The sequence below is a fragment of the Podarcis cretensis genome (genome assembly GCF_951804945.1).
Source record: "Podarcis cretensis genome assembly, chromosome: Z".
NCBI lineage: Eukaryota > Metazoa > Chordata > Lepidosauria > Squamata > Lacertidae > Podarcis > Podarcis cretensis.
This window is the reverse complement of record NC_137184.1, coordinates 35,103,265-35,128,152: the sequence shown is the minus strand read 5'-3', so window position 1 is coordinate 35,128,152 and position 24,888 is coordinate 35,103,265. Positions and strand designations below refer to the sequence as shown.

Here is a 24,888-nt window from a genome sequence, read left to right as displayed (position 1 = left end):
GACTAGTGGTTGATATTTTAGGGCTTTTTAAACAAATCTTTTTTATACACTAAGATCATTTTATTATAAGTTGGTGAGAACCTATTTAGTATGTTTATAATTTATTTTTAATAAAAAATATTTCATTTTCTGGTATATACTTATTTTTTTCTGGTAGGAAGGCAATTACATCATACATACAATCACCTATCACTGTGGGAGTGACTCTGAAAGGAGTAAAGATCTGCTTTGTCTCAGCAGATAACTGAACAGTTTACCTTTCTGGAAGAATGCAAATGACCAAGGGTGTGTGTGCTTCTGGAGCTATTCTCTTTGGATTTAGAATATGATATAATTGAATGAAACCAACCTTATAATTAACAGGAATGGATTTAAATGTGCAAAATGTGTTGGTGACAATAGGGCAGGCAAAATTGACTGTTAAGTGGTTTCTGTTTAACTTATCAATCTTTCAATAATTGCTATCTGACGCATAGTTCTTAATAATTGAGATTGGCTAAGTCACAAGACTTATGGAATAAGCTTGATGCATATTCACAAAGCAGGTTTCCGTTCTTAGACATAGTTCTGACTATTGTATTTTTTTGGTTTCTGAAAAAGAGTAGAGGCTTAAAAGTAGCAATTATCTGGGTCTGTTAGAAGTACACTAAGATACAGCTTCATTGCACCTGCTGTTCAATACTGCTTCACATGTTAGCTCCTGTTATCTCTAACTACCAGCCATGCTGCCTAGGCTGATGCGACTTGAGTCCAGTAGCAACTGGAGGTCCATAGCAGTGAACCTTCAGCTGCCTGAAACTGATCAGTAAGCCAATTAAATATTTCTCTTCAGAATACTGTCTAGTTGTGATTCCTGCTTTGCAGGAGTTTGGTCTACATGACCCTTGGTAGTTTCCATGATTACATGATACTGTGTGCAGGATTGCATTGCGAATCCAACAACACCTTGTGTCATGGAGTTGATCAAGCTCTTATTTTTATTGAAAACTTTAAAATTGATTGTTTTATTGGGGAAGTATCATATTTTAATACAGTTTAAATAATTCTAGTGGGGGAGGTGATGGGGACCTGAATTATGTTTGACCTTATTAATTTTAATTGTGCATGATTTAATAAAGGCAACATTATGACTTTACAGGCTACAGTATTCTTTATCCTTTTAACTAATGACCTTGTGAAATGTCACACCTTGTGAAATGTTGTGTCAGAAGAGTTCTTGATGTATTTAAACTCATCTTTGAAGGTCAATAATTCTATTACGCCATTTTTTCGGGAATATGTTGACAGAAATTAGTGATGTAGCCAAATGCTAACTGACAGTGTCGCTTAAAAATAATGTCTAGCAGTTTGGTTGACTTGAAAGAGACCTAACATAAAGACTTATGTTGGTTTAAGTCTGCACTTAAACCAGTTGAACAATTGAACAAAAAGGATTGTGTTAATTTTTGGCTCTTGTAATTTAGGTTGTGTATTCTGCTAGTGAAGAATAGTGATACTCTGAATAAATTAATTTTGTGTACTGTAGATCAGGAAAGGTAGTAATTGATATATAAAAGCCTTTAATAGCTGTGCATAATGACAAAGTTCCGTTGCCAGTTTCTAGAGGGTGAGTGAAAATACTTCTTTTCTTCTTCTTGCATTTTAGTCATTTCACATAATTTGTGTTTTTATTTATTTGAAAAAATGGAATGCAATATAAAATTATCCCTTCACCCATTTCTATGACGGCAACCCTGAATTTTAGTGGGTTTGTGTCCAACTACGTTATTACTTTCCTTAAAACTTAGGACAATTAAAGCATTGAATATATTGCAGCAAAGCTGTCAGATACTTAGCAACAAGCAGATGCTTCCAGATGAGAGAAACTTTCATGATTCTTTTCACTTATATTCAGGAATCTCCATATGAAAATATTTCTTCTAAAATTAGTAATATAAAAGTGCATAATTTGGGTTGCAGGCATGAACAGATAAAACTTCCACAGTGTTTTGGGAGATAAAAGTATATTGGGCCGTACTTACTTACTTAAAATCAAATATTGGGTTCCTTCCCTTCCCTTCTGCACACTAGGCTTCCTCTGATTTCAGAACCAGCCACAAGAGGGCACATTTATGAACAAGACTGGTTCTTCAGTTGCAAATGGTTGTTAGTCACAAGGGTGATGTGCTTGCCGTGATGCAGCCATAGGCTTGGGAATCAGAAATCTCTGAAGGTGATTAATGGGAATAAAGGAATAAATAACCCTATGTTGGAGTCTTCTTGGCTTCAAACTGCAGGTGGCTCTCTTGATCTTCTGGATAGCTCATGCTGAATAACTTCAGCCCAGCCTTTTTTTAATCACTCCTCACACCCCATTATGTATGTGAGTGCCACACAGTGGATAACGGATAACTGTTCAAAGATTAAAAGGCTAATTTTCAACTGGGGAATAGGGAACTGAAGCAAAACAGTTAGGTATCTCAGTATATGATTTATACGAATATCAATTTTGCCAGTGTTAGCGGAGAAGCTGCAAGATAGTCATATTACCTATGTGTGTGACTTTAGGACTGTGCCATTGTTTCATCAGTAAGAATTCATTCATAAAGTTAGTTGTGGCTTGCCTTGCTCAGGTTTTTTTTTTTGGGGGGTATAATTCTGGATATTTGATTTTTTCAAAAAAATGGTGAATGGTTCCTTGACAAAGTGGCCTAGAACACAAATAGGATAACTTTCGCAAATAGGAAATGATTTAATAAACACTTTATCTATAGCAAAATTCAACCCAGACATTGAATCTTCATTCTCATTAAACTTTCATAGCCAAAATTGCTGCAGAAGAACATGGATTGCAAATTGACCTTAAGGATGATAGACGCAGCTTTGCTGCAGCTGGGCCATTGTTTAAAAGCTTCGCTGTGTGGGCCTCCCAGGAATTGCTTGTATGTTCTCTCTTTTGTGTAAACTTTTTGTTTGAGAAGCCACTCTGCAAACACTAGCCATTCGATAGCACCTGCTTCTGTTGTAGGGTGTGTGAGTCTTTTTTTGTTGTTGAGAGAGCATCAGTCCACTTCATTCATCCCTATACAAAAGACCTCAATAAGAAGCAGGATGCCAGTGACGCCAGCCCAAACCAATGCTTCTAGCAACATTGAGCTTGTAAACATTGAGCTTTCTCTGGTTTATCTTTTGTTCAACAGACAGTTATACAGGAACCTATTTTTCAAAGTAAAATAGCCACCGTGGGAGTGTAGATTTATTCTCTTTCATAAGGAATGCAGATAGAGATAGAGATAGATATAAATATAGGCAAAATGAAGTTAGTTTTCCAAGGCTAGTTTTTACATTGAGTTTATTACTTAAAGCAGTGGTTGAAGATGACTCGCAGATTTGTGGAGTCTTATCTGAGAGTTTTTAGTGAAATGTTTTGTAAGCATTTGTTTGGAAGTCTTCAGAACCTACTTTAGGTTGTAGAATATTGACATCCTCACTTATTGTAGCATTTAATGCCTTTACTGAATTCTGTTAGTGGTTAGCTTGTTTTATAGAGAGAAGTGTGTCTGAATTTGGATTCCAAAATTAAGAGGTAGATTTTTTGGCTCAGGTTCAATGTAACACTGAGCTGCAGCTTACTGCTGCAATCCGTGAGTGTGTTTGAACTTCAGGTTTACATGTTCTTCCACTCTTTCTTCTTCCTGGTGCATCCCAGAGAAGGAAATCCAAAGCAACAGTTTAGACTAACTAAACTGGTTTGCTGCTACGTTTGTTGTTTAAAATATGGGTTACTGTGACAAGTCAATTACACTGTGATGTTGGATCTTGAATTGTTGAATAATCTAATTGATAGAATTATAGAATTATAGAGAATTCAGTATAAGCAAACTGCATTTTCCTCTTCACATATAATGGCAAATTGTGGTTAATGAAACTTTAGAAGCATGTGATGTCCTCTTCCTGGTGTTTGCTGATGAGAGGAGGAGGGAACATTCAGCAGGCTCATACACAAAATGCTAAACTCTAGCTTTGTGTTATTTCAGCACAACCATTGGCTACACAGTTTCAAATCAAAATGTTTATTCGGCTTTACGCCCATCATGAAACACAACACAACAAAACAAATCAAATAAAACAGCGGACTCGTACAAGCCACAAGTAGTATAACACAGTTTAAATCATGACACTCATTCCGTAGTTCCTTACTGCTACTGTCTTTACAGTTGCTCCTGTTAGAGAATTTGTACAGGCTTTCACTCATGTGGTTGCTTCTAACAGCACAATTACAGAACATATAAGTCACTTGCATGTTTTGTTAATATGCGGCTGGAAGAAACCACATGACTGAAAGTCTGTACAAATAGTCTGATCAGTACAGTTATACCTTGGAAGTCGAACAGAATCTGTTCCAGAAGTCCGTTTGACTTCCAAAACGTTCGGAAACCAAGTTGCAGTTTCCGATAGGCTGCAGGAAGCTCCAAGGTACAACTGTATATGCAACTGTAGAGGAAGTGGTAGTCATGCCACTAAGAGAACATGTAAATGATGACTTTCTCTTTGGTGTATGATGTGGGAGGGGCATTTTGCTGAGCCAAAAAATAGAGAAACAAGGCCTTGCTCATTTGTAGTCACTTATATACAGGAGTCCCTTTACCTTTTATATACTGTAAATTGCATGTATAGATCATGGCGACCATTAGAATTGATGAATTAAGAATATCATGCCTTGTGAATACCATGACCTGCCTTTGAAGGAAAAGCTGGCAATCTAGGACTGGTCTTGTATAATACGTGAGAGAAGGCAAAAGGGAGTTAAACAAAAATATGGATATTTAATGAATTCAGTTAAGACACTTGAGATTTCTCTGCTTCAGTGTTAGTTCTTCCTAACCACCTTCTGATATTCGTGAAGAATTAATTTTCAAGTGATCCAGGCCAGGTGGGAATGTTATCTTAGCTACTTAGGAACACTCTGTTTAATATTCTCCATGCTAAAATTAAGTAATGGCAGAGGTGAGGAGGAATGAGTGAGTTTGGGATTTACAGTCACTGAAGAGGTGCCTCAGTATAACAGTGAGCACTATATTTTTCTCAATGTTGTTGGTCTCCAAGGTCCCCATTAAACAGGATAAGGATTGCTACTTCTCAGAACTTGTCAGATCCATGGCATACAACTTGCATGCACAATTGAGGCACTAAGGACACTGGTCTACCTTTGTGATAACCTTGTTTATACATTTAGAGAACATATTGACTACTGTATGCATTATTTCTACAGCAGAACTAGAGCTGTTCTTGTAAAGGTTTTGTAAGAAATACACAGGAGGAAGGAAGCAAGAAGCTTTGGATTCTAAAATGTCTAATTCAGTCACAGTGATACAGTGCTCAAATGAACTGTGGCAAATTTAATGAGCAATCGAGGACAGAGACACATGTACTGGACACACTAGGGAAAGAGATTATGTGTACAGGGACTAATTAGCATGAAATATGAATACATTCGTATAAGTAGTCTTGATCTATGGGCCTCCTATATTATAGGAAATGATTTTTGCATGAGTTTAATGAAGAGAAATTCAGAACTTGGTCTGTGGTAGAGAATTTTAAAATAGTACTTGAGCTTTTGGATTTCAGGAAACTTAAATGTTGTGGGGGAAGTTGTGCTAGTGATGGCCTAAATCAAATCAAAAACATCTATCTTTCATATTGCAATGTCAAAGCAAGACAATATATTCGTATAGGCTTCAGTAATTTTATCTAATGAACATTAAAACCAGATATGTGAGGTGGGATACATTCGATTACAGCGGTACCTCGGGTTACAGACGCTTCATGTTACATATTCCCCTACCCGGAAGTAGTACCTCAAGTTAAGAACTTTGCTTCAGGATGAGAACAGAAATCATGTGATGGTGGCGCGACGGCAGTGGGAGGCCCCATTAGCTAAAGCGGTACCTCAGGTTAAGAACAGTTTCAGGTTAAGAACGGACCTCCAGAACGAATTAAGTTCTTAACCCAAAGTACCACTGTATAATTATACAAGTAGAGCAAACTGTACTACTGTACTTTGTGACTATTTAAGCCAGTTCCTTTCCTCTTCAATTTCCTCAGCCTTCACCTCTAAGAAGCCACTCCGATTATTATAGCTACAGTACTTTGAAAAAAAGTCCTAAAGTGTAATTTTTATTCACATCAACCATAACATTGCACATAATACTTTAATGGCTGCTCTGGCCAACTACATTTCTCCCCACATGGCTACTCCATTGTTTGTCCTTCACTTTTCCTCAGGGCTTCTCTCTATTCCCCCCACATCTCCTCTCTCATTTCTCACCTCATTGGTGTTCCCATCCCCTTCTCATTGCTCCTTCCCTTCCTTCCCTTCTCATGATTGGGAAGGCCATGTCTCTCTTTGTCTTTTCTTTCTCTCTCACCTCCTCAATGTCCCAGACATACAATGAAAACACTTTCAGTGCTTGGTTGGTCTCTAAGGTGCTACAGGAAGGAATTTTTTTATTTTGTTTCGACTGTGGCAGACCAACACAGCTACCTACCTGTAATGAAAACACTAGTGTCTTTGCTCAGGTATCATAGAATCTCAGAGGGCAACATGGACAGCTTGTAAGAAACTGGCGGCTGCTTCCTCAAATTTTGTACAGTGGTATCTCAGGTTACATACGCTTCAGGTTACAGACTCCGCTAACCCAGAAATAGTGCTTCAGGTTAAGAACTTTGCTTCAGGATGAGAACAGAAATCGTGCTCCGGTGGCGCGGCAGCAGCAGGAGGCCCCATTAAGCTAAAGTGGTGCTTCAGGTTAAGAACAGTTTCAGGTTAAGTATGGACCTCCGGAACGAATTAAGTACTTAACCTGAGGTACCACTGTATTTCTGTCACAGAGAGGAATAGAGAATGTGACAGTTTTTTGGTATGACCTTGAGGACACTGTCGTATCCATGGGCACCATGTTGGGAAAGCCTGATTTAGTGCTACATTTGCAAGCTAGGATGGGCTTGATTGAAGACTTAGTGTTGCAAGTGCTCCCTCTCCTCCCCATGAACAGCTGGACTTTACTAACATTTAGCTGAACTTTCAAGAATTTAGCTTCTTGTTTCATATGATTTAGAGGTCTTGTTTTAAAAGAATCTTAACAGTTTCTAAACAAACCAAAATGGGATGGTTCTGAATGCAGGGGGTGGGGAAACAGTACTTAAAATTCTTAATGTAAAAATGTTTCATTGTACTCAGTGCATTTCAGAATTAATGATTTCCTTCATCAGGGGCAAAACTTTATACCAGCAACGTGCAAAGATTAACTTAAAATGTTTTAGATTTAGGTAGGTAGCCGTGTTGGTCTGACACAGTTGAAATATATATAAAAAATTAAATGTCCAGTAACACCTTAGAGGTATCTGAACATGAAAGCTACTGGACAATTTTTTTATTTTTTTTTTAAATATTTTGACACTGTTCTCCTTTCCCTTGCTTTTAAACACGCCACCTTCAAAGGACCAGGTGTGCAGCCTAGGGGTCATTTTGGACTCACAGCTGTCCATGTGCAGGTTAATGCTGTGTCGAGGGCAGCTGTCTACTAGCTCCATTTGGTATGGTGGCTGAAACACTATCTGCCTGTGCACTGTCTCGCCGGAGTGGTACATGCTCTTCTTATCTCCCACTTGCAATGCTCTCTACATAGAACTACCGAATACATAATGCATCAGCTAGACTGGTGCCTGGGAGCAGCTGCCAGGACCATATAGCACCAATTCTAAAGGATCTATACTGGGCCAGTATGTTTTTGAGCACAATTCAAATTGTTGATGTTGATTTTTAAAGCCCTAAATGGCCTCAGTCCTGGCCTCAGGTAGAGACACTCCTTCAGGAGCGTCTCTACCTCCACTGTCCAGCCAAGACAATGAGATACAGCTCTGAGGGCCTTCTGGCAGTTCCAACACTGTGAATCGTGAAGCTACAGGGAACCAGGCAGAGGGCCTTCTCAGTAGTGGCACCCGTCCTGTAGATGTCACCCCCCCATCAGATGTCAAACAGACTTTTAGAAGACATCTGAAGGGGCCCCTGTTTAGGGAGGTTTTTAAAGGTTGATGTTTTACTGTGCTTTTAATATGTTGTTAGGAGCCACCCAGTCAGATGGGGGCATATAAGTAATAATAATAATTATCATTATTATAATGGGTTGTGAAGATGATTTGTTTAGCTAACTAGGGACTGTTATATACCATAGTGAAATGAAACACTCGCAAAATCATGACCATGAGGGAGAAAGAGGGAATATTGTATCTGTGTGTGTGTGATCACAGGTTTGTAGCTTGAACATCTACCAGTTTGTTTGTTTGTTTGTTTGTTTGTTTAATGTTATGTTCTACCCATCGTTCCAAGAAAACCCACTTAAACTATGGTTCAACATTATATGTGAATCTGCACACAGAGAGTCATTCTTAGAGGCCCTGAATTAATTATATGGATCTGAATAATGAATATTTTGGGTGCCAATATTTGACACTTTCTTATGGACAAACTTTTATTGTTGCACAAAAAGAATGTGGGTATGAGTTATCAATTTATTTTTAATTTTTGACATACAGTGGTACCTCAGGTTACAAATGCTTCGGGTTACAAACACTTCAGGTTACAAACTCTGCTAACCCAGAAATAGTACCTTGGGTTGAGAACTTTGCCCCAGGATGAGAACGAAAATTGTGTAGCAGCGGCAGCGGAAGGCCTCATTAGTGAAAGCGTGCCTCAGGTTAAGAACGGTTTTGGGTTAAGAACGGACCTCTGGAACGAATTAAGTTTGTAACCCGAGGTACCACTGTACAATAAATTTCTTGTAGGATATCAATGGATATTGAATCTTAGCGTTCATCGCTAAAGCACAGTTGGGCATAATGCAGCCATTTTTGCCTAGGAATGATTTGGATTTCTTCAAGTGTATAGCTAAGAATTAATTTACTATATAATAGCATGCCCAAAAATAATCAAAGATCACAAAGATTCTAAATGCACTGAAGAAATAAATATTCTTGAAAGCTGATAATCGGAATGAAATAGATGGGTTTAGACATATTTTTCTTAATAATGTCTATATATATATATATATATATATATATATATATTTCATATGTGTGTGATGTTTTCTGCCAAATTCATGGGCAATACTAGAAATTTCTTAAAAAATCATACCATCAGCCTAATTTTATGTCCCTGTTCTACACACATATTAGATTTTTCTTTCAGAACACAATATTTTGAATTATGGGTGGAAATTGACAGCAAAGCTGAATAAGGCTGTTGGCAGACAGCTTCCAGTATCTAAAAGTGTGTTGATTAGACATTCTGAGATAATGTGGCATTTGTGTCTTACCAGAATACTTCAGTCTATGCAACAAATGATTAAACACACAAGAAAACCATTCATAAGATGCATGTCATAAAAATACTAATCTTTTGTGTGTAATTGTCAGATCTTTTTTAGTCATTAAACTAAAACTAGTTTTGATCATCATTAGTGAGGAACAGGATGCTTGATGAATAATTTAGTGATTGATTTTTTGTATTGCCTGATGTATGTGTAGCCACAGCACTGAGTATTGCATGTCACTATTGCATCTATTTTAAATAAATTGTCTGTTTGCTGATGAGTACCACAGCCATCATATTTATTCTCTATATTTTTGGAATTGGTATAAATTTCTCATATTAATTTCTCTATGAAGTTATTATATTTAATTTAGTGAGGTTTAGTTTTACCTGCTAAATATAAGAGAAGCAGCATAAAAACTTTCATTCCTTTTTGTGACAGAGTAGTAAGAACAGGAGCGCCTGGCAGAGACTTGACCTCTTTGGTTTTATGTAGTGTTCTCTTTATTAGCTGAACCACTGTAAAAGTAGACATATATGTGAAGCAGGACACACACACACACACACACACACACACACACACGAAAATTGTTTTGCACATCAGTTATGAAGTTAACTTATCAGGACAGAATATTCCTATAGCCATATTATATATAGATAATATAGCAATAGCAATATATATTGCTATTTGTCAACTTGGAGTCAACTTGGAGTTCCAGTTTCCTAGCTTAGAAATGACAGAATCCTTAAAGAAAACACATATATTTTCCTCCAGATTTGTCACAACTTTGCAGATATCCACAGTAGTAATCTCTGCAATGAGCGGAAAAAAGACATTTTGAATTCTAGGAAGTGTGTTACATCCCTATCTAGGTTGGTGACAAAGGGCATTAAAACAAAGTATTGAACTCATCTAAGCTTTTAAAATCAATACTAAGTTGCTACCCAAGCAAGAGTAGCTATTATGCTTGACCACAATTAAACTCCTAATGACACAGCCTGGGAAATGCTAGCCATTTTAATATAACTTCTGTCTAGCTATCACCAGTGGGAATGGGTGACTTCTAAAAGATGAACAATGCTTCAAGTATGACCATTAGAAAGTAAATGATCAATAGGAAAGAAAATGAGACATTTAACTGGAATTTATTAAGGTATATTTTTAGACTAGAATTGAGTCTGTGTGGGAGAAAAATGGAAGTGCCACAGTAGGAATTTGATCTATTTCTGTTTTCACCTATCTTATAGTTGCAGTGCAGACACTGTTTCCTGTCATAGTTAGGAGACTGGGGCATGCTGTGACCTTGCATGCACCTTGTTCTGCTCTCTCTGTCTTCCCTCTTCATTTGTTTTGACCTTAACTTATTTATTTATTCAACTTATTAGCCGCTTACTACAAAAAAATCTAAAGTGTCTTGCGGAAAGGTTAGGAGCCAAAAAGGCATTGTTTAAAAGCAAAAGGATACATTTCAATAACTAGTAAAAAAACCCCCACAGAAAATAGCAGAAAAATTCAGCAGCAATAACATTTCAACAAATAGGTCACTATACAACTAGAGGCAGTCCTGCCTGGGAGAAGAGATGTTTTAACCTGGTACCAGAAATATGTTAATGATGGCAGCAGATGGACTTCACAGGAAAGAGCAATCCACAGATGGATTGTCACAGCTGGAAAGGCCATCCTGCGGAAGGCTTTAGATGAAGACTGAATGGTTCAGGCAGTTTCATAACAGGAGAGGTGCTCTGAAAGAAATTGTTGTGACCCTGTCCGTAAAGGACTTTTTAGCTTAAAACTAGCACTTTGAATTGGGTTTGGAAACATAGAGGCAACCTGACCAACTGTGCCAAGATCAGTGTTATGTAATTGTCTCTCCTCAAGCCTATCAGCAGTCCGGCAGCCAGATTCTGCTCTGACTGCAATTTCTGGATCATCTTAAAAGGCAGTTGCCATATAATGCATTTCATTAATTTAATCTCGAGGTTACCAGAGCACAGAGGACTGCAGCCAGGTTATCCCTGTCCAGGTAGGGTCACAGCTGGGCAACTCACTAAAGCTGGTGTCACTGCATGCCACCAAGGTTGCCTGTACCTCAAGTGACTCCCAAACGATAGATCTTCTCTTTCAGAGGGAGAATGACCTCTGTCAAAAGCAGGCTAAACATCACAAATATGGTCAGAGAACCATCTACCTGCCATGTCTCAGTCTTGGCTGGATGAACCTGCAGTTTACTGGGCCTCACCCAGCTCATTATTGCAACCATGAAACAGACTGACACATTCACCACCTGATCTGCAGAAGATGAAGAGGAGAAATAGAGGGAAGACAAAACTTTTCTTTGGTTGCAATTCATTATTTAAGTGGGCAGAATACTTTTCAGAGCAAGCAATCTTGAATACACCTCCTTAAGGGAAAGAGCTGCTTCTTTTTCTTGTATGTCATATGCTTCCTTCCAGAAATAGAAGACAACAGTGGCTTTTAGCACTCAAAGTGTATTTTATTTTAAAATTGTTATAGTTTAATCCTCTCTCAAGTTTTTCCTCACTCTTTAATTTTAAAATGATTTGTACAGTAAGGATAGTGTGATTTGTGAGACAGTTGCACAGTTTTCTGCAGTAATATATAGCAGTATACCTTTGAATGGTATGTAGGCAATGATATTTAGAACTTTTTATGGGCATTTTGTGTTTCTACTCTCAAGGCAGTAAATCAGCCCACTGCTTGAAAAGACACAGGAAAGAAAGAGAAAGGAGGGGACAGACAATGTTGAAACAGTAATTTATAATCAGTAATTTATAATTTTCCATGTTGTAATCCATTCATTCCTTAAAGAAGAGTACTTGCTAACTGGTTGCTATAAAAAACTAAATTTGCAACTAAAGACCTAGATAGCACGTCTAATTCTTCTTAATTCAGTTTATATAATTCCACCTATCACTAAAAGGCTCCAGAGTGGGATGCATATAATACAAAAATGGAAGAAGAAAATTCAGCAAATAAGCAGCCAAACATTTCCAAACACAAATAAGCATGTAATAAAAATAAATAAATAACTGGCATAGCTCCTTAAACCCTCCCATAGCTTTGTGCCAGACACAAGTCAGAGGAAGGTCATTCCACAGATGGGGCACAACTGCTAAGGCTGTATCCTGTATCTAGTGCCCTGTGCTTTTCACCTGGTAAGGGAAAAGGTGGGCATTCAGTTGTAGTGAGGTGTTTCTTCAGGTATTTATACCCAAGCTATGTATCTTCATTGAAGGGAAGTGCAGAGCAGGCTATCTGTGCAATATTCAGTTGCAATAATCTCTAATCCATAGCGCCATCATCTTGTCAGGATTGAGTTTCAGCTTGATGGCTAATGTCTAGTCTGATACTAATATTTAAATATATTCATATGTTTAAGGCCCATATTTATCCATGTTCAACCATGACACCTTCTAGATGATTGGTAAAACTTTTCCTACTTGAATTTGTCAAATCTTGTTTCTAGAGTCCTCTTTCTTAGTGGCAATCACTCATAAATTAAATGTTAATTATGCATTTGTAAAAACTTGGTATATCGGCCTGCAATTTCACTGTGAATTCAAATGAGACTTCAGTGCTCTCTGGATCTTTGAAATGTGGTTGACTATTAACCATTCCATTATACAGTGGCTTCAATACTGATATAAATATGTGAAAGAGAAGCTTTATTTGGGTCAGAAATATTTTCAGTCAGTTTTTTAACGTATTGGTAGAGGAATATTGAAGGCACCAGAAACATATGCCACTAATGTTTGCCTGAAACTGTATCTGTTCTTCTATCACTTTTGTATGTGTGGACTGATTAAAAACAAATAATACTAATAATAATTTGTTTATACCCCAACCAACTGGTTGGGTTTTCCCAGCCACTCTGGGCGGCTTCTGGCAAAATATAAAAAATAATAAAATGTCAGACATTAAAATCTTCCCTGAACAGGGCTGCCTTCAGATGTTTTCTAAAAGTTGTGTAATTCTTTATCTCCCTAACATAGAAAACCTGAATAAGTGATATAATTTTTTTTAATGGTGATAACCACAGTAATACATGTAATTCATAAACTTAAAGAGGATATATTGTTTGCAGCTGCCACATTATACAAGGTTTTTTAAAGGCTTAAATTGGAATACATCAAAGACTTTACCCAGTATTTTGTAATGAATGCAGTTCTATTAGAAATTGGAAACTTGTATGCAAGCAATATAGATTGTCTGATTTGTATAGGCAGAAAAAGGTTTAACATCAAGTGAATATGCTATGCCTATTCCCTTATCTGGATAAATGGCTGATGAATATGTATTTTTTTGCACGGGCACATATGGCAAAAGAGAGAAATGTACAAAGTAAGATGAAGGATCTGAAATATTTGTGGCAAAAGTAGGTACTTTGAAGTTTTGGATAAATAGCTGAACTATGTGGAATACTTATCTCTTTCCCTGTTTTTTCATGTTTATCCCAGGTGGAGTTTGTGTATTTAATTAATATGAAGAAGAATATTTACAGGTGTTCTTCTACTATGTTAATTTAAATTCAAGGATAAAGTAGAATTATTCATACAAACTCTCAGTAGAATGCTTCTGGCGGAAGACTTTATATCTATGTAATAAGTAACTCTTTGGACTAAGAATTGTGTTTGCTATGTTCACAGCTGTCTTTCAACAACCAGTGTCTGAAAACCAGTTAAAAGAAACTGGCCTTTTGGTTATGAAGTTTGTTAATGAATCACTTACAGAGGGCTGTTTGCTGAAAGGCCTTAATGTTTGTTAAAATGCCAGGGATCTCTTCTATGTGTATACACGAAAACACAGAGATGCTTAATAGTATTCCCAGTCTGTAAATCGTGCTAATTGTCACAAGTTGATAATGGAGAAGGGAAACTCCAGAGGTTTGATTTCTATAACTCACAACTGGATTTTAATAACAATAAAATGATTATAAAAATAGAGGAATATGTCTCCTCATCTTCTGTTACTCAAAGAGAATCAAATTTTAAAATATTCAATTCATATTATATCACATTAAGTCAAATAGGTGTTATTTTGGCAGGTTAACATCTAATTGGTGAATCATAAACAGCACTGAATCTGCTGTTTTTTGCCCCAGAATTGTTTTGTTTTTTTACTCACTTAAAAAATAAAGGTTCTGGAAAGAGTTGGTTGTAATGATATACATTGCACTTTGTTTAGGTATGCATGAATAATCTGAAGCTGACTCCATCAGGCTGGCTGATGAAGCAACATTATCTCACATGCTTTTGGTTTTGTTCTTATGCTAGCACTGACAAACAGATGCAACTTTACATCAATTATTCTTCTCATTTTTAATGTAGTTTTCGTATCTGGCAGGCTTTGATACAGTAACTTTTGATTTAACTTGATATCACAGTCTAAAAATGAATCCTCCTTGTCCTTAAAAAACAAAACAAAAAACCACCTTGTCAGGATTGTTGGCTTTTATGATTACAAGGGAGGATTGGAATGCAGCAGAGACACTTTATTTTCACTGCAGGAGCTGATAAATGTGCAATTTGCATCTCTTCCAGGTGGCATCATATGTATGCAGTTAGATCACACAGCTGTTGACTTAATTGGAAAATGGGTGTGGCTATCAGGTGCTTTGGAAATCTGGGATGAAGAGCTATTCTCAATTCATCTCGTATTGTATTGTCTTCAGCAGGTTGGGGAATATGGATAATTTCATCAACGGCATCTGATTCTGTATCAGTCTGTCTTCTAGCTCCACCCCTGGCCCGATATTGAGTATTGTCATGTGGAAGATAATAGTGAATATCTGCTTCCATAAAGCCCAAGTGATCACAGTTGTAATGTAATTTTCTCTGAGAATACCCTGGATGTAACATTAGAAAATTTCTGTGAAGCTGCTAGAATTTTCTTATTTTCTGTTTCTTGTACATAGGAATTTTACAAAGTTCTGACCATTTGGTAGACTAGTTGTTTATCCTTTTTCTATTTCTCTGTAGAGTCTAAGTCCTTGTAACAAGTTATACGGAATAACTTTGATATATTCTATTCCAACACCCAGAAGAGCCTGCCTTTTGAGTAAATGTCAAAATGGTAATAGTCTTTCATCTTGTATGCTCAGGGACAAAAATGGGGAGTTTTTAGGAGGCTAAATAATTTTAACCAGCTCTGAAAGCCTTTCTTATCTATTGTTATGTAGGAAGGGATGTTGTTGAAGTCTTCCCACAGGAAAGGATACATGCTGACTGTGACTGGGGTGAACAGGGTCCATTGCTTATGAAAGCAGAATTGTATATTGAAGAATTTTGTAAAAAGAGAAATCCTTATTTAAATAGTGTCCAGGTCCACTTGTGAATTGTTAAGAAAAAGTCATTGTAAATTGTTGTCTTTATTCATAACAAATGGACATCCGGCTGCAGAAATAAAAATTGCTTAGAAACAGGTCAAGCAGCAGTAAAGATATCACTAATTCTACTATCTTACATTATGTTCCCTAAGTTAATCAAGCCCCACCTATTTAGAGGTTTCAGGTGCATTAATTCTGTGAGAGAAGGTGTGTGTGTGTGTGTGTGTGTGTGTGTACGTAGAAGTTAAGAAGGAGAAAAAAGAAAAGGGAAAATCTGTGTTTATATTCAAGTTTTGATGTAGTCTCTGACTGCTGTTGAAATTTAACTGCCTTTTACAAATACTATTACCTGGTTTGCTAAACCAAGCCTTGTTTTAGTGAGACCACATAAACATGTAGCCTATGGAGGGGAGCTCACAACTGCTAGTCTTTTTAATGGGAGCAGGTGGCACTGTGGTCTAAACCACTGAGCCTCTTGGGCTTGCTAATCAGAAGGTCGGCAGCTGGAATCCGCATGACGGGGTGAGCTCCCGTTCCTCTGTTCCAACCTAGCAGTTCGAAAGCACACCAGTGCAAGTAAATAAATAGGTACTGATGTGGGGGGAAGGTAGATGGCATTTCCGTGCCCTCTGGCTTACATCATGGTGTTCCGTTGCACCAGAAGTGGTTTAGTCATGCTGGCCACATGACCCAGAAAGCTGTCTGTGGACAAACGTTGGCTCCCTTGGCTGAAGTGAGAGGAGCGCTGCACCCCATAGTCACTTTTGACTGGACTTAACCATCCAGACGTCCTTTACCTTTTTTACCTTTAGTCTTTTTTAAAGCAACATTGTGCTAAGCTAAGCTAAACCAAGGTTTGGCTTAGAATGCCACCGAAACTGAGACTCGTGGTTAAACTCTTTCTTCACTAACTATTAGCTATAGCCAATGCTATTTTTCTTTTTTTAAAGAAAATGTTTAGGTATACTCTCATTTTGACTCAAGAAAATCACCATTTTATAGTTCGAATCGGGTAAAATAAATACAGTAAATGGACAAAAGTACAAAGATTCACAAAATGTTTAGGGGTATGTGTCCCCTTGTGTCCCCCTAGAAAAAAAGCACTGGTTATAGCCAATAACATTTGGGTAGACCAGGATTGGATAGCAATGTTTTTGAGTTACAGTGGTGCCTTGCAAGACGAAATTAATTCGTTCCACGAGTTGCTTCGTCTTGCAATTTTTTCGTCTTGCGGAGCGCGGATTCCCCGGGTATTAATGGCTTTAAGAAAAAGGAAGCAAACCCGCAAGACGTTTTCGTCTTGCGAAGCAAGCCCGTAGGGAAATTCGTCTTGCGAAGCACCTCGTAAAACAGAAAACCCTTTCGTCTAGCAAGTTTTTCGTCTTGCAAGGCATTCATCTTGCGGGGCACCACTGTATAGCTACCGTCAGTTGTTTGGGTCACGCTAATTACCTTGCTTCAGTGGACATATCCTGCATTCTTCTTTCTGTTTAGTCTTTATTCCTTGTCAGATCTCACCCACCTTCCCTTTCAAGATCAGTACTTGCCACTTCACCATTTTTCAAGTGAAGAATTGCATTTAAACCATCTCTCCATAGCTGCCTTTAAGTATCATGTATGTTAAGAAAATAAACTTCATCAAAATATTCTCAGAGTTACTAGATTTCAGAGGAATCCTGTTAGCATTGAATTCTAGGGAGTTTTTTTTAAGTAGGGGGAACAAAACACCTGGAGGAAAGTTGCTTGGAATGATGAACAGGGGTATTATTTATATATTTCCTTCTTTAAAAAATCATTAAAAGGCTCAGAAAGATTGCTATTGTATTACAAAGTGCTGCATTTGGCCTCTCTTCCATTGTATTGCTTCACAGAGGGCACCTCCCTCCCTTCCTCTTAGGAACAAAATCTTTATTCTCTTTCCCATGAGTTACCTGAAAGAGTCAGAACTGCGCTCTAAGCAAAAGCAGACAGAGCTCCATTCTGATATGACCCAGGAGCAGTTCTGACTGTCACGAACAATTCCTTCCCTGGGGATTTGGTTGCAGTGCATCCCTTCAGAATGCATCATTGCCCTTATTGTGTCCCAAACTAAATAGACACTTGTACTAAACAGGCAAGTAAGTGTGTGTGTGTGTGTGGAGGGGGAGGCTAGCGGTCACATTGATTTTGTGAAACTTTTCCCATCTATAAAATAGAACTTTAGATATTGACTTCACATACTGCTCCCCCCTAAATTTCAGACACAATTTTTATACAGTTGGAGGAAGCAGGCAATGCTACCATAACTTAGGTATTTAATGGTTCATAAGAATAATACTGTTAAACATCATTGTAGATCACCCTGAATAAAAATTCTTGTTGAAGAGAATTAATGATGTTGTATCCTGGCAACCTGACCGGGGTGGGGGTTGAGGAGGGAGAGAAACCACTTAACCACAGCTTGAATAATGTTTAAAGGCTAATAATTTCAACAAAGACTCTTCTACTCTCTTATTTTTGAAAGCCAACCATGAAACTGTCTAGAAAAAATGAAAGTAGAAAGCTATCCATTTTCTATTAATTCCTCTGTATACTACAAATGCTTCAGAATACTTCAACATTTTAATTAAGTGTGGGTAAAATGTTATGACTGAAACAGAAGGTAATAAGCCCACTTGTTAAATCCTCTGCTTCATAAGAACAAGTTTCACGTATTATAAACATGAAGAAATTTAAGTGGTGCTGTACTGACCTCTTGTTCTATATTCCGGCTGCTTTTCTTCAGATGCATTGTGATTTCATCATTCAGTGTTGAGTGCTGTGTGCCACGTACACTACATGCTGACTTTTCATATCTCTTGAACTTTCCACAACCGAGGGTTCATAAGCACTAAAGTGTTAGTCTATTTTCCAGGATACTCACTCCCTTTAACATCATTCTTTCCGCATGGAGTCATAAACACAAAGGGAAATGGCTTTCTGATAGTCAAATATGCATTCGAACCTGGGGGTTTGAACCAGGCAACAATTAATAACATGTAGTAAAGTCTCTTAAAACTGAAACACCTACTTAAAAATGCTACCTTATTTACTAGCCATGAATGCTTAAGCAATTGTAAAACTTACATTGCTTTATGCTTCCCCCATCCCTTTCAGGAGGAATTTCAAAATACCAGGAAGCAAGCATGACAGTGCTGCATCATAATTTTATGAGTGGTGATGATCAGAGGTTTAGTGGTTCATAAGAAGCCCCTTTTACTATTTCATTATATCTATTTTTAAAATTAATATATCACCCTTGGGTATGTGGGATGTTAGGGAGGAATAGCACCTCTGGTGGGGGACATGTTGTACACCCCTCTGGGGTAGTTTATCCACCTTTGGTCCCCACCCTGCACTCAGCTCTCACCCGTGGCCCCTAGAAGCAGTCAACATGCAACAGTGGCCACATCCCTGGAAATGGCTTTGACTGGCCGGCTAAACCAAGTGTCTCAAACCTTTGGTGAGTTAAGGACTGGCCCAACTTGCAAAAAAGGGCTCCGGCGGATTGAGTAGATGAGGCCAGTAGTTGGTCCAGCAGTCCAGAAGGTGAAATGAGGGGCAGATGGGGCTTGCCAACCTCAAGATGGAACCTTGAGATGGAAGATAACCCATCTCATAGAAGGAAAGCTCCAATCCAAAACCTCTGCTGCCTTATGGCTGTACTCATTCATTAGTAAGGCTTTGGGAGTAAGCCCCGAGGAAAAATCTTCTACCAGTCTTTGCAGTCACAGCAGGCACACTCCATTGTCTTTTGAGATAGACAGATGCCAGCAAAAACAAATACTAGGAATCTCATGGTGGTTTACAGCATAAATATACAAAATAATAATTTTTTAAAATAATAAAAACATGAACTAAACCAAAGCAATCCAGTAACCCTCCCTCCAACAAACAAATTTTAAAGGACATAGAATGTTAATCAGCCAAAAGCTTAGTTGAAGAGGAATGTTTTAGCCTTGCACCTAAATATGTATAATGAAGGTGCCAGATGAGCCTCCCTGGAGAGAGCATTCCACAAATGGGGAGCAACTGTAGAAAAGGCCTGTTCTTACGTTGCCACATTCCGGATGCTTCATTCATTAGCTCCTGTTCTGCCCCTCATAGTAAACTGTACTGCTCTAGGGTAGGATTAGCAGCATTTTCTAGTGTGCCTTTCCAAAGTAAGTTGTCATATCTTCAAAATGTAAAAGTTCATGATCCTACCCAATTAATAATTAATGACACATTCAACATGAAAAAGAAGCTTCAGGGGAGGCCAAAATATTTTCTGAAATGCTTCTCTCCAGCTTCAATTTCATACTCGTTTATTGCTGTATTCAGTGAATCTTTCTTCCTATACAGTGGTACCTCGGGTTACAAACACTTCAGGTTACAGACTCCGCTAACCTGGAAGTAATACTTCGGGTTAAGAACTTTGCTCCAGGCTGAGAACAGAAATCCGGCGCTGGATGCGTGGCGGCAGCAGGAGGCCCATTAGCTAAAGTGGTACCTCAGGTTAAGAACGGTTTCAGGTTAAGAACGGACCCCCGGAACGAATTAAGTTTGTAACCAAAGGTACCACTCTATACATAAAAACTGCATCTTCCTATACAAGGATACCTTGGGTTACATACGCTTCAGGTTACATACGCTTCAGGTTACAGACTCCGCTAACCCAGAAATAGTACCTCGGGTTAAGAACTTTGCTTCAGAATAAGAACAGAAATCACGCGGTGGTGGTGGTGACAGCAGCAGCAGCAGGTGGCCCCATTAGCTAAAGTGGTGCTTCAGGTTAAGAACAGTTTAAGAACAGTTTCAGGTTAAGAACGGACCTCCGGAATGAATTAAATACTTAACCCGAGGTATACATAAAAAATTAAGGTTGTTGCCATGCTGTGCAGTTCACAGGGGGTGGCCTTGTGAACTCCAGCCTGAGGACCAGTAGACAGGAGATTGATGAAGCAGCTCTGATGGTTGTTGGCCAAGAGACGCTGTTTAACAGAATGGGGAAAGCCATTCTGTGACTTGTGAAGCACCCAGCATTAAAAGCACCCAAAATTTAACAGAGGGAGGAGAGGTTATTCACAGAGCAGTTTGACAAGCTGCTCTGTGAAGAGCCTCTTCACTTTAAAAGGGGATGAAGCAAGCTGTGAGGGGAGGGAGAAGAGCTTGGGGTAAGCTGTGGGGAAGGCTGGTGGTGGGAGACAGGTGAGGTGGTAGGGAAATGGTCAGATGTGTGGGGAAGGCGTTAGCAGATAGATGAGAAGGGTGATTAGGGAAAGCAGGGGAGGCAGTCTCTAGTAGTAGCATATTTATGCTTGAAAGCTAGCACTTTCTGATAACAGTCATGTCATTACAGAGTCTATGAGGTTTTACTGTATAGTGATGTCACTAAGGGAAATGAAGCTATTTCACAGGGAAGGCATGACTTTCTGAATATGACATTTTCCTCACTTGAATTAGTAGGGCCTTATCACTGGGTCTTTTAAGGTAGGGCCTTTTCATTGTCTCCCATTCAACATCATGGCAAGTGAAGCTGTATCTTTTCCTCTGGGCTTTTGGAGGCAAGAATGAATAGTTCATTGAGGTCAGTGTGTGGTACCTGTTGTGCTCTTATGTTGTCTTCTCTTTATATTGAGTGTACTTTATATGAATTTTAATTGGTTTTAGAAATATGTATTGGTTTGTTTTAAAATGTAGTATACCAACCTAGGGGGACACGGGTGGCGCTGTGGGTTAAACCATCTTGGTTCTCCCCTATATGAAACATGCATAGTAAGATGCCCTAAAACGTTCACAGTACAGATGTTATATTGATTCCTAAAAGCATATGCTATTAAATAGGTAATGCAAGCCTTTCCAGCCAATTAGATTTGAAAACTTTCTTTTGACTGGAATAGTGATTTAAGACTTTTGTTTATGGGAACAGATAAGCACTGTTTGTTTGCAGCTGTTTTGTAACCCCGCAAAAGACGCGATTAGTGGCAGTGTTAGATCAATAAGTATTTAACGGTTCACAGTGTGACAAACTTACCTCATGATAACCTGAACTGTCATCCAGAGAATATCAAACTGTATCTTCTTCTGCTGAATGAGAACCAATTTGGGGTGTGTGGGGGTGGGGTGTGTGTCATTTCTCTCTGTCTAACCTTACTTGATTATAGAGGTATTCTTCCGTGTTGGCAAAGCAGTTGCTAAAAGTACTTCATATCAGTTTGCTGAATGCATCTCACTATTGCTACTTACGTTTTCATCTATCACAGCTGAATATTTAGTTTCATAAATGTATCCTGTAAAAGAGAGGTGGAAAAACTCTAGTCCATGGGGCTAATTAGGCTCACCAGGTATCCTCATTTGGCTCTCAAGGCTGTTTAAGCCAAGGCCACCCAGATGTCTTATCAGCTGACATCATATGAAATCAGCTAAGCCATGCCCACTTGTTTATCAGCTGTCATCAAACAGTGGTGAATTCAAGCCATTGCTGTAAAGAAAAGTTCCTTTGCAGCTGCGGCTTAACATTATTATTATAATTTTGTACCTTATCATGCTGCTGAGTATTTGATGGGATAAGGTGCCCAATTCAAAAATTCAAACATCACCTAAGCTGAAGTTGTAGCTGCACACTCCCAACTGAACCTTTGTAGCCACAGCTTTACATTGCCTTGACTTTGTTTATTAAATTTATACACCACAGTTCCTCCCAAATTTGTTAGGGGATTGACTGTTGATGTGATTTGAGGAGGGTTGGCTGTATATGGCTGTAGTCTTCCAGCCAAAAGTTGTTCTCCATCTCTGCTGTAAAATTATACCACTGTATATTTTTTTTTGCTGTACTTTCCCTTATGAGAGTAGAGTAGTCAAACTGGGAGATCAAAAATGTTGGTTTGTTCATTTGTCCCACTGGGAAAGGAAATTGTTGATGGCCGCAGGTAGACTCTGCCATGAGAGAAATGCTCCCTACCTCATAACATTATTTTTAAAAAAACTAATCCATCCTGCATCAGAACATATGGGGGACACAACATAAATAGAAATTTAAAATACAGAATCAAATAAAACATAACAGATAAGCAATACAATAATAAAGACCAACACAGTGAGACGTCTCTGGATGCATCTTTGATAGGAGGGGGGAGGTTGTTGTTTGGAGTTGATGGCATAGTTCTAGACTAGTATCAACTAGCTTGAATGATCAAACTAGTATTTTTATAGTACTGTTATATTTGAAGATGAAGATTCAGTAAAATTGTGTTAGTCAGTGCAGACAATACTTCTTCCAAAACACGTGCCAATCCATAGGTTAGCAGTACATCACAGAATCTATATCTGGAGGTGACTGCATGTGTGGAAGGACATTGCTCTGCACTCATTTATGATATCCTGGATGATGTGTCTTTTATACTTTTTCATCATAAATTGTGTCAATTCAGTTTCCCTGTTCCTGTAACTAAATTTGTTTGGAAGCTGTTAATGGCATGGGATATTGTAAATCTGAGTTTTGATTCTGAGATCTTAGTAATTATAAATGTAAGCAACTATTCTACAAATATCTGACAACTGAGTATACATTTTGAATGACTGGATATTCCTGTACCTCAAAAATTGCTATATAAAACAGGCATTTTTGGTTAACAGTTCAATAACTTTTGCTATATGTGGTCACTGTTGGTGACAATGTTTTGCTTTGTCTTAACGTTAGAAGAATTAAATCATGCAAAGGTAATGTTTAATGGTGTTCAGTAATTGAGTTAATGATCAAGTGTGAGACACATTAGGTATTGTGCAGCTGTTAATTTTCAAAACCCATGTGTTTCCAGATTTTGGGATGAGCTAATAGTGCAGTTTTGCTTAATTAAGTCTCTGAACCATTACATTCTTGTGGGTTTTCCTTATCACCAGAACAATTGGATGCATTTAATTTCCTTCAAATTTTTGGCTTACCTTGGTTAATGTCATTGTTTCTTGTGCGGGCACCAAGCAGGTGTCATAATAAAATTATCATTTCAGGGGAATACATTAGTTTACAGGTGTAGGCAATGCAACAATAGATCCATCTCTCAGCTGCACATGCAGTACATAGCATTAAGAGTACAATGGAAAACAAACTCTTACAGCATGTTGCATCAGCTTTTCTTCTCCTGCTTTGATAAACAAATACGTTATTGCTCACAAAATAGATCACGGCATTAAATGAAAACAAAATATTGGTTGCTTACCAACAGGTTTAATTTAGATCCTGTATTTGATTTGTTTTTTTAAGCATTTAACTCTGACTTTACCGACACCTGAACCGTTTTTCATTTCTCTTGACCATGTTCCAATTAATGTGTGGCCTCATTGAAAAAATAACATAGGGATTGGCATTGCCTGGTTGCAACCAGTAGGAGGCTCTGATGTGCTGAAGAAATTGTGATAACACTTTTGTTCTCTCAAATCACTGATGTAGATGGGCAAGGGCAATAGAGCTACCTACACATCAGCTTTAGACAGTGCCTGTTGGATTTGCTCTGAAGCAGTTCATTAATCAATCTTAGCAATGACATTTTTTTTTTATTCCACAACAAAGTTGAAATGTCACTGTTCATGTTTCATGCAGGTTTTCACCATGCACATGATGGGTTGATCTCTGTTTATTAATGGAAAGTCTTAAGTTTAACATAAAAAGCACAGCCATGGAAATATTGTGAAAGTTTAAACAGTTTGGGTGTAGAAGCTTTGCTTCTGTTAGGTCTGCACAAACTGATAAATGTCCCCTTTGTTTAGCAGTTAAAAAGCCTGTCGAGAATACAGAAGAAAAGAAGGTGTCTCTGCCTAAGAAAAGAGTTAAAGAGCTACGGATATTGGATGGGAAGACTGCACAGAATTTGTGTATGTAATAGGTTTTTCATCTTGCACAGTCCTTGTCTGAGCCTAAACCTTAAGGGTTTTAAAAAACTTTGTGAGACCTTTCTGTTGTCATTCATTTGATAGTTAGAAAGAAATGTCTTAATGTAGAAACTGTTGCCTGACAAGCATTGCTGTCTTCATTAGCTGTGGCTCCTTGGACTGCATGAAATTTGAGTTATTAGATAATGTTATCTGGGAGACTGTGACTCTGGACATCAGCAGTAGATGAAATTATGTTCAAGAGTACTCTGATTCAAGAAGGTAATGATGGAGTGACCTGTTTCATAGTTAGGTCAAACTTGAATG

General features: G+C 38.1%; 1 protein-coding gene across 1 annotated transcript in view; it reads left to right on the top strand.

Annotated features, from left to right (window-relative positions):
• Positions 1-24,888, top strand: part of DIAPH2 (diaphanous related formin 2) — a 358,680-nt gene that overhangs the window by 108,760 nt on the left and 225,032 nt on the right. Inside the window, exon 19 of the mRNA XM_079962400.1 lies at positions 24,460-24,564. Coding sequence (XP_079818526.1) covers positions 24,460-24,564 — 105 coding nt within the window. The remainder of the gene's footprint in view (positions 1-24,459; positions 24,565-24,888) is intronic.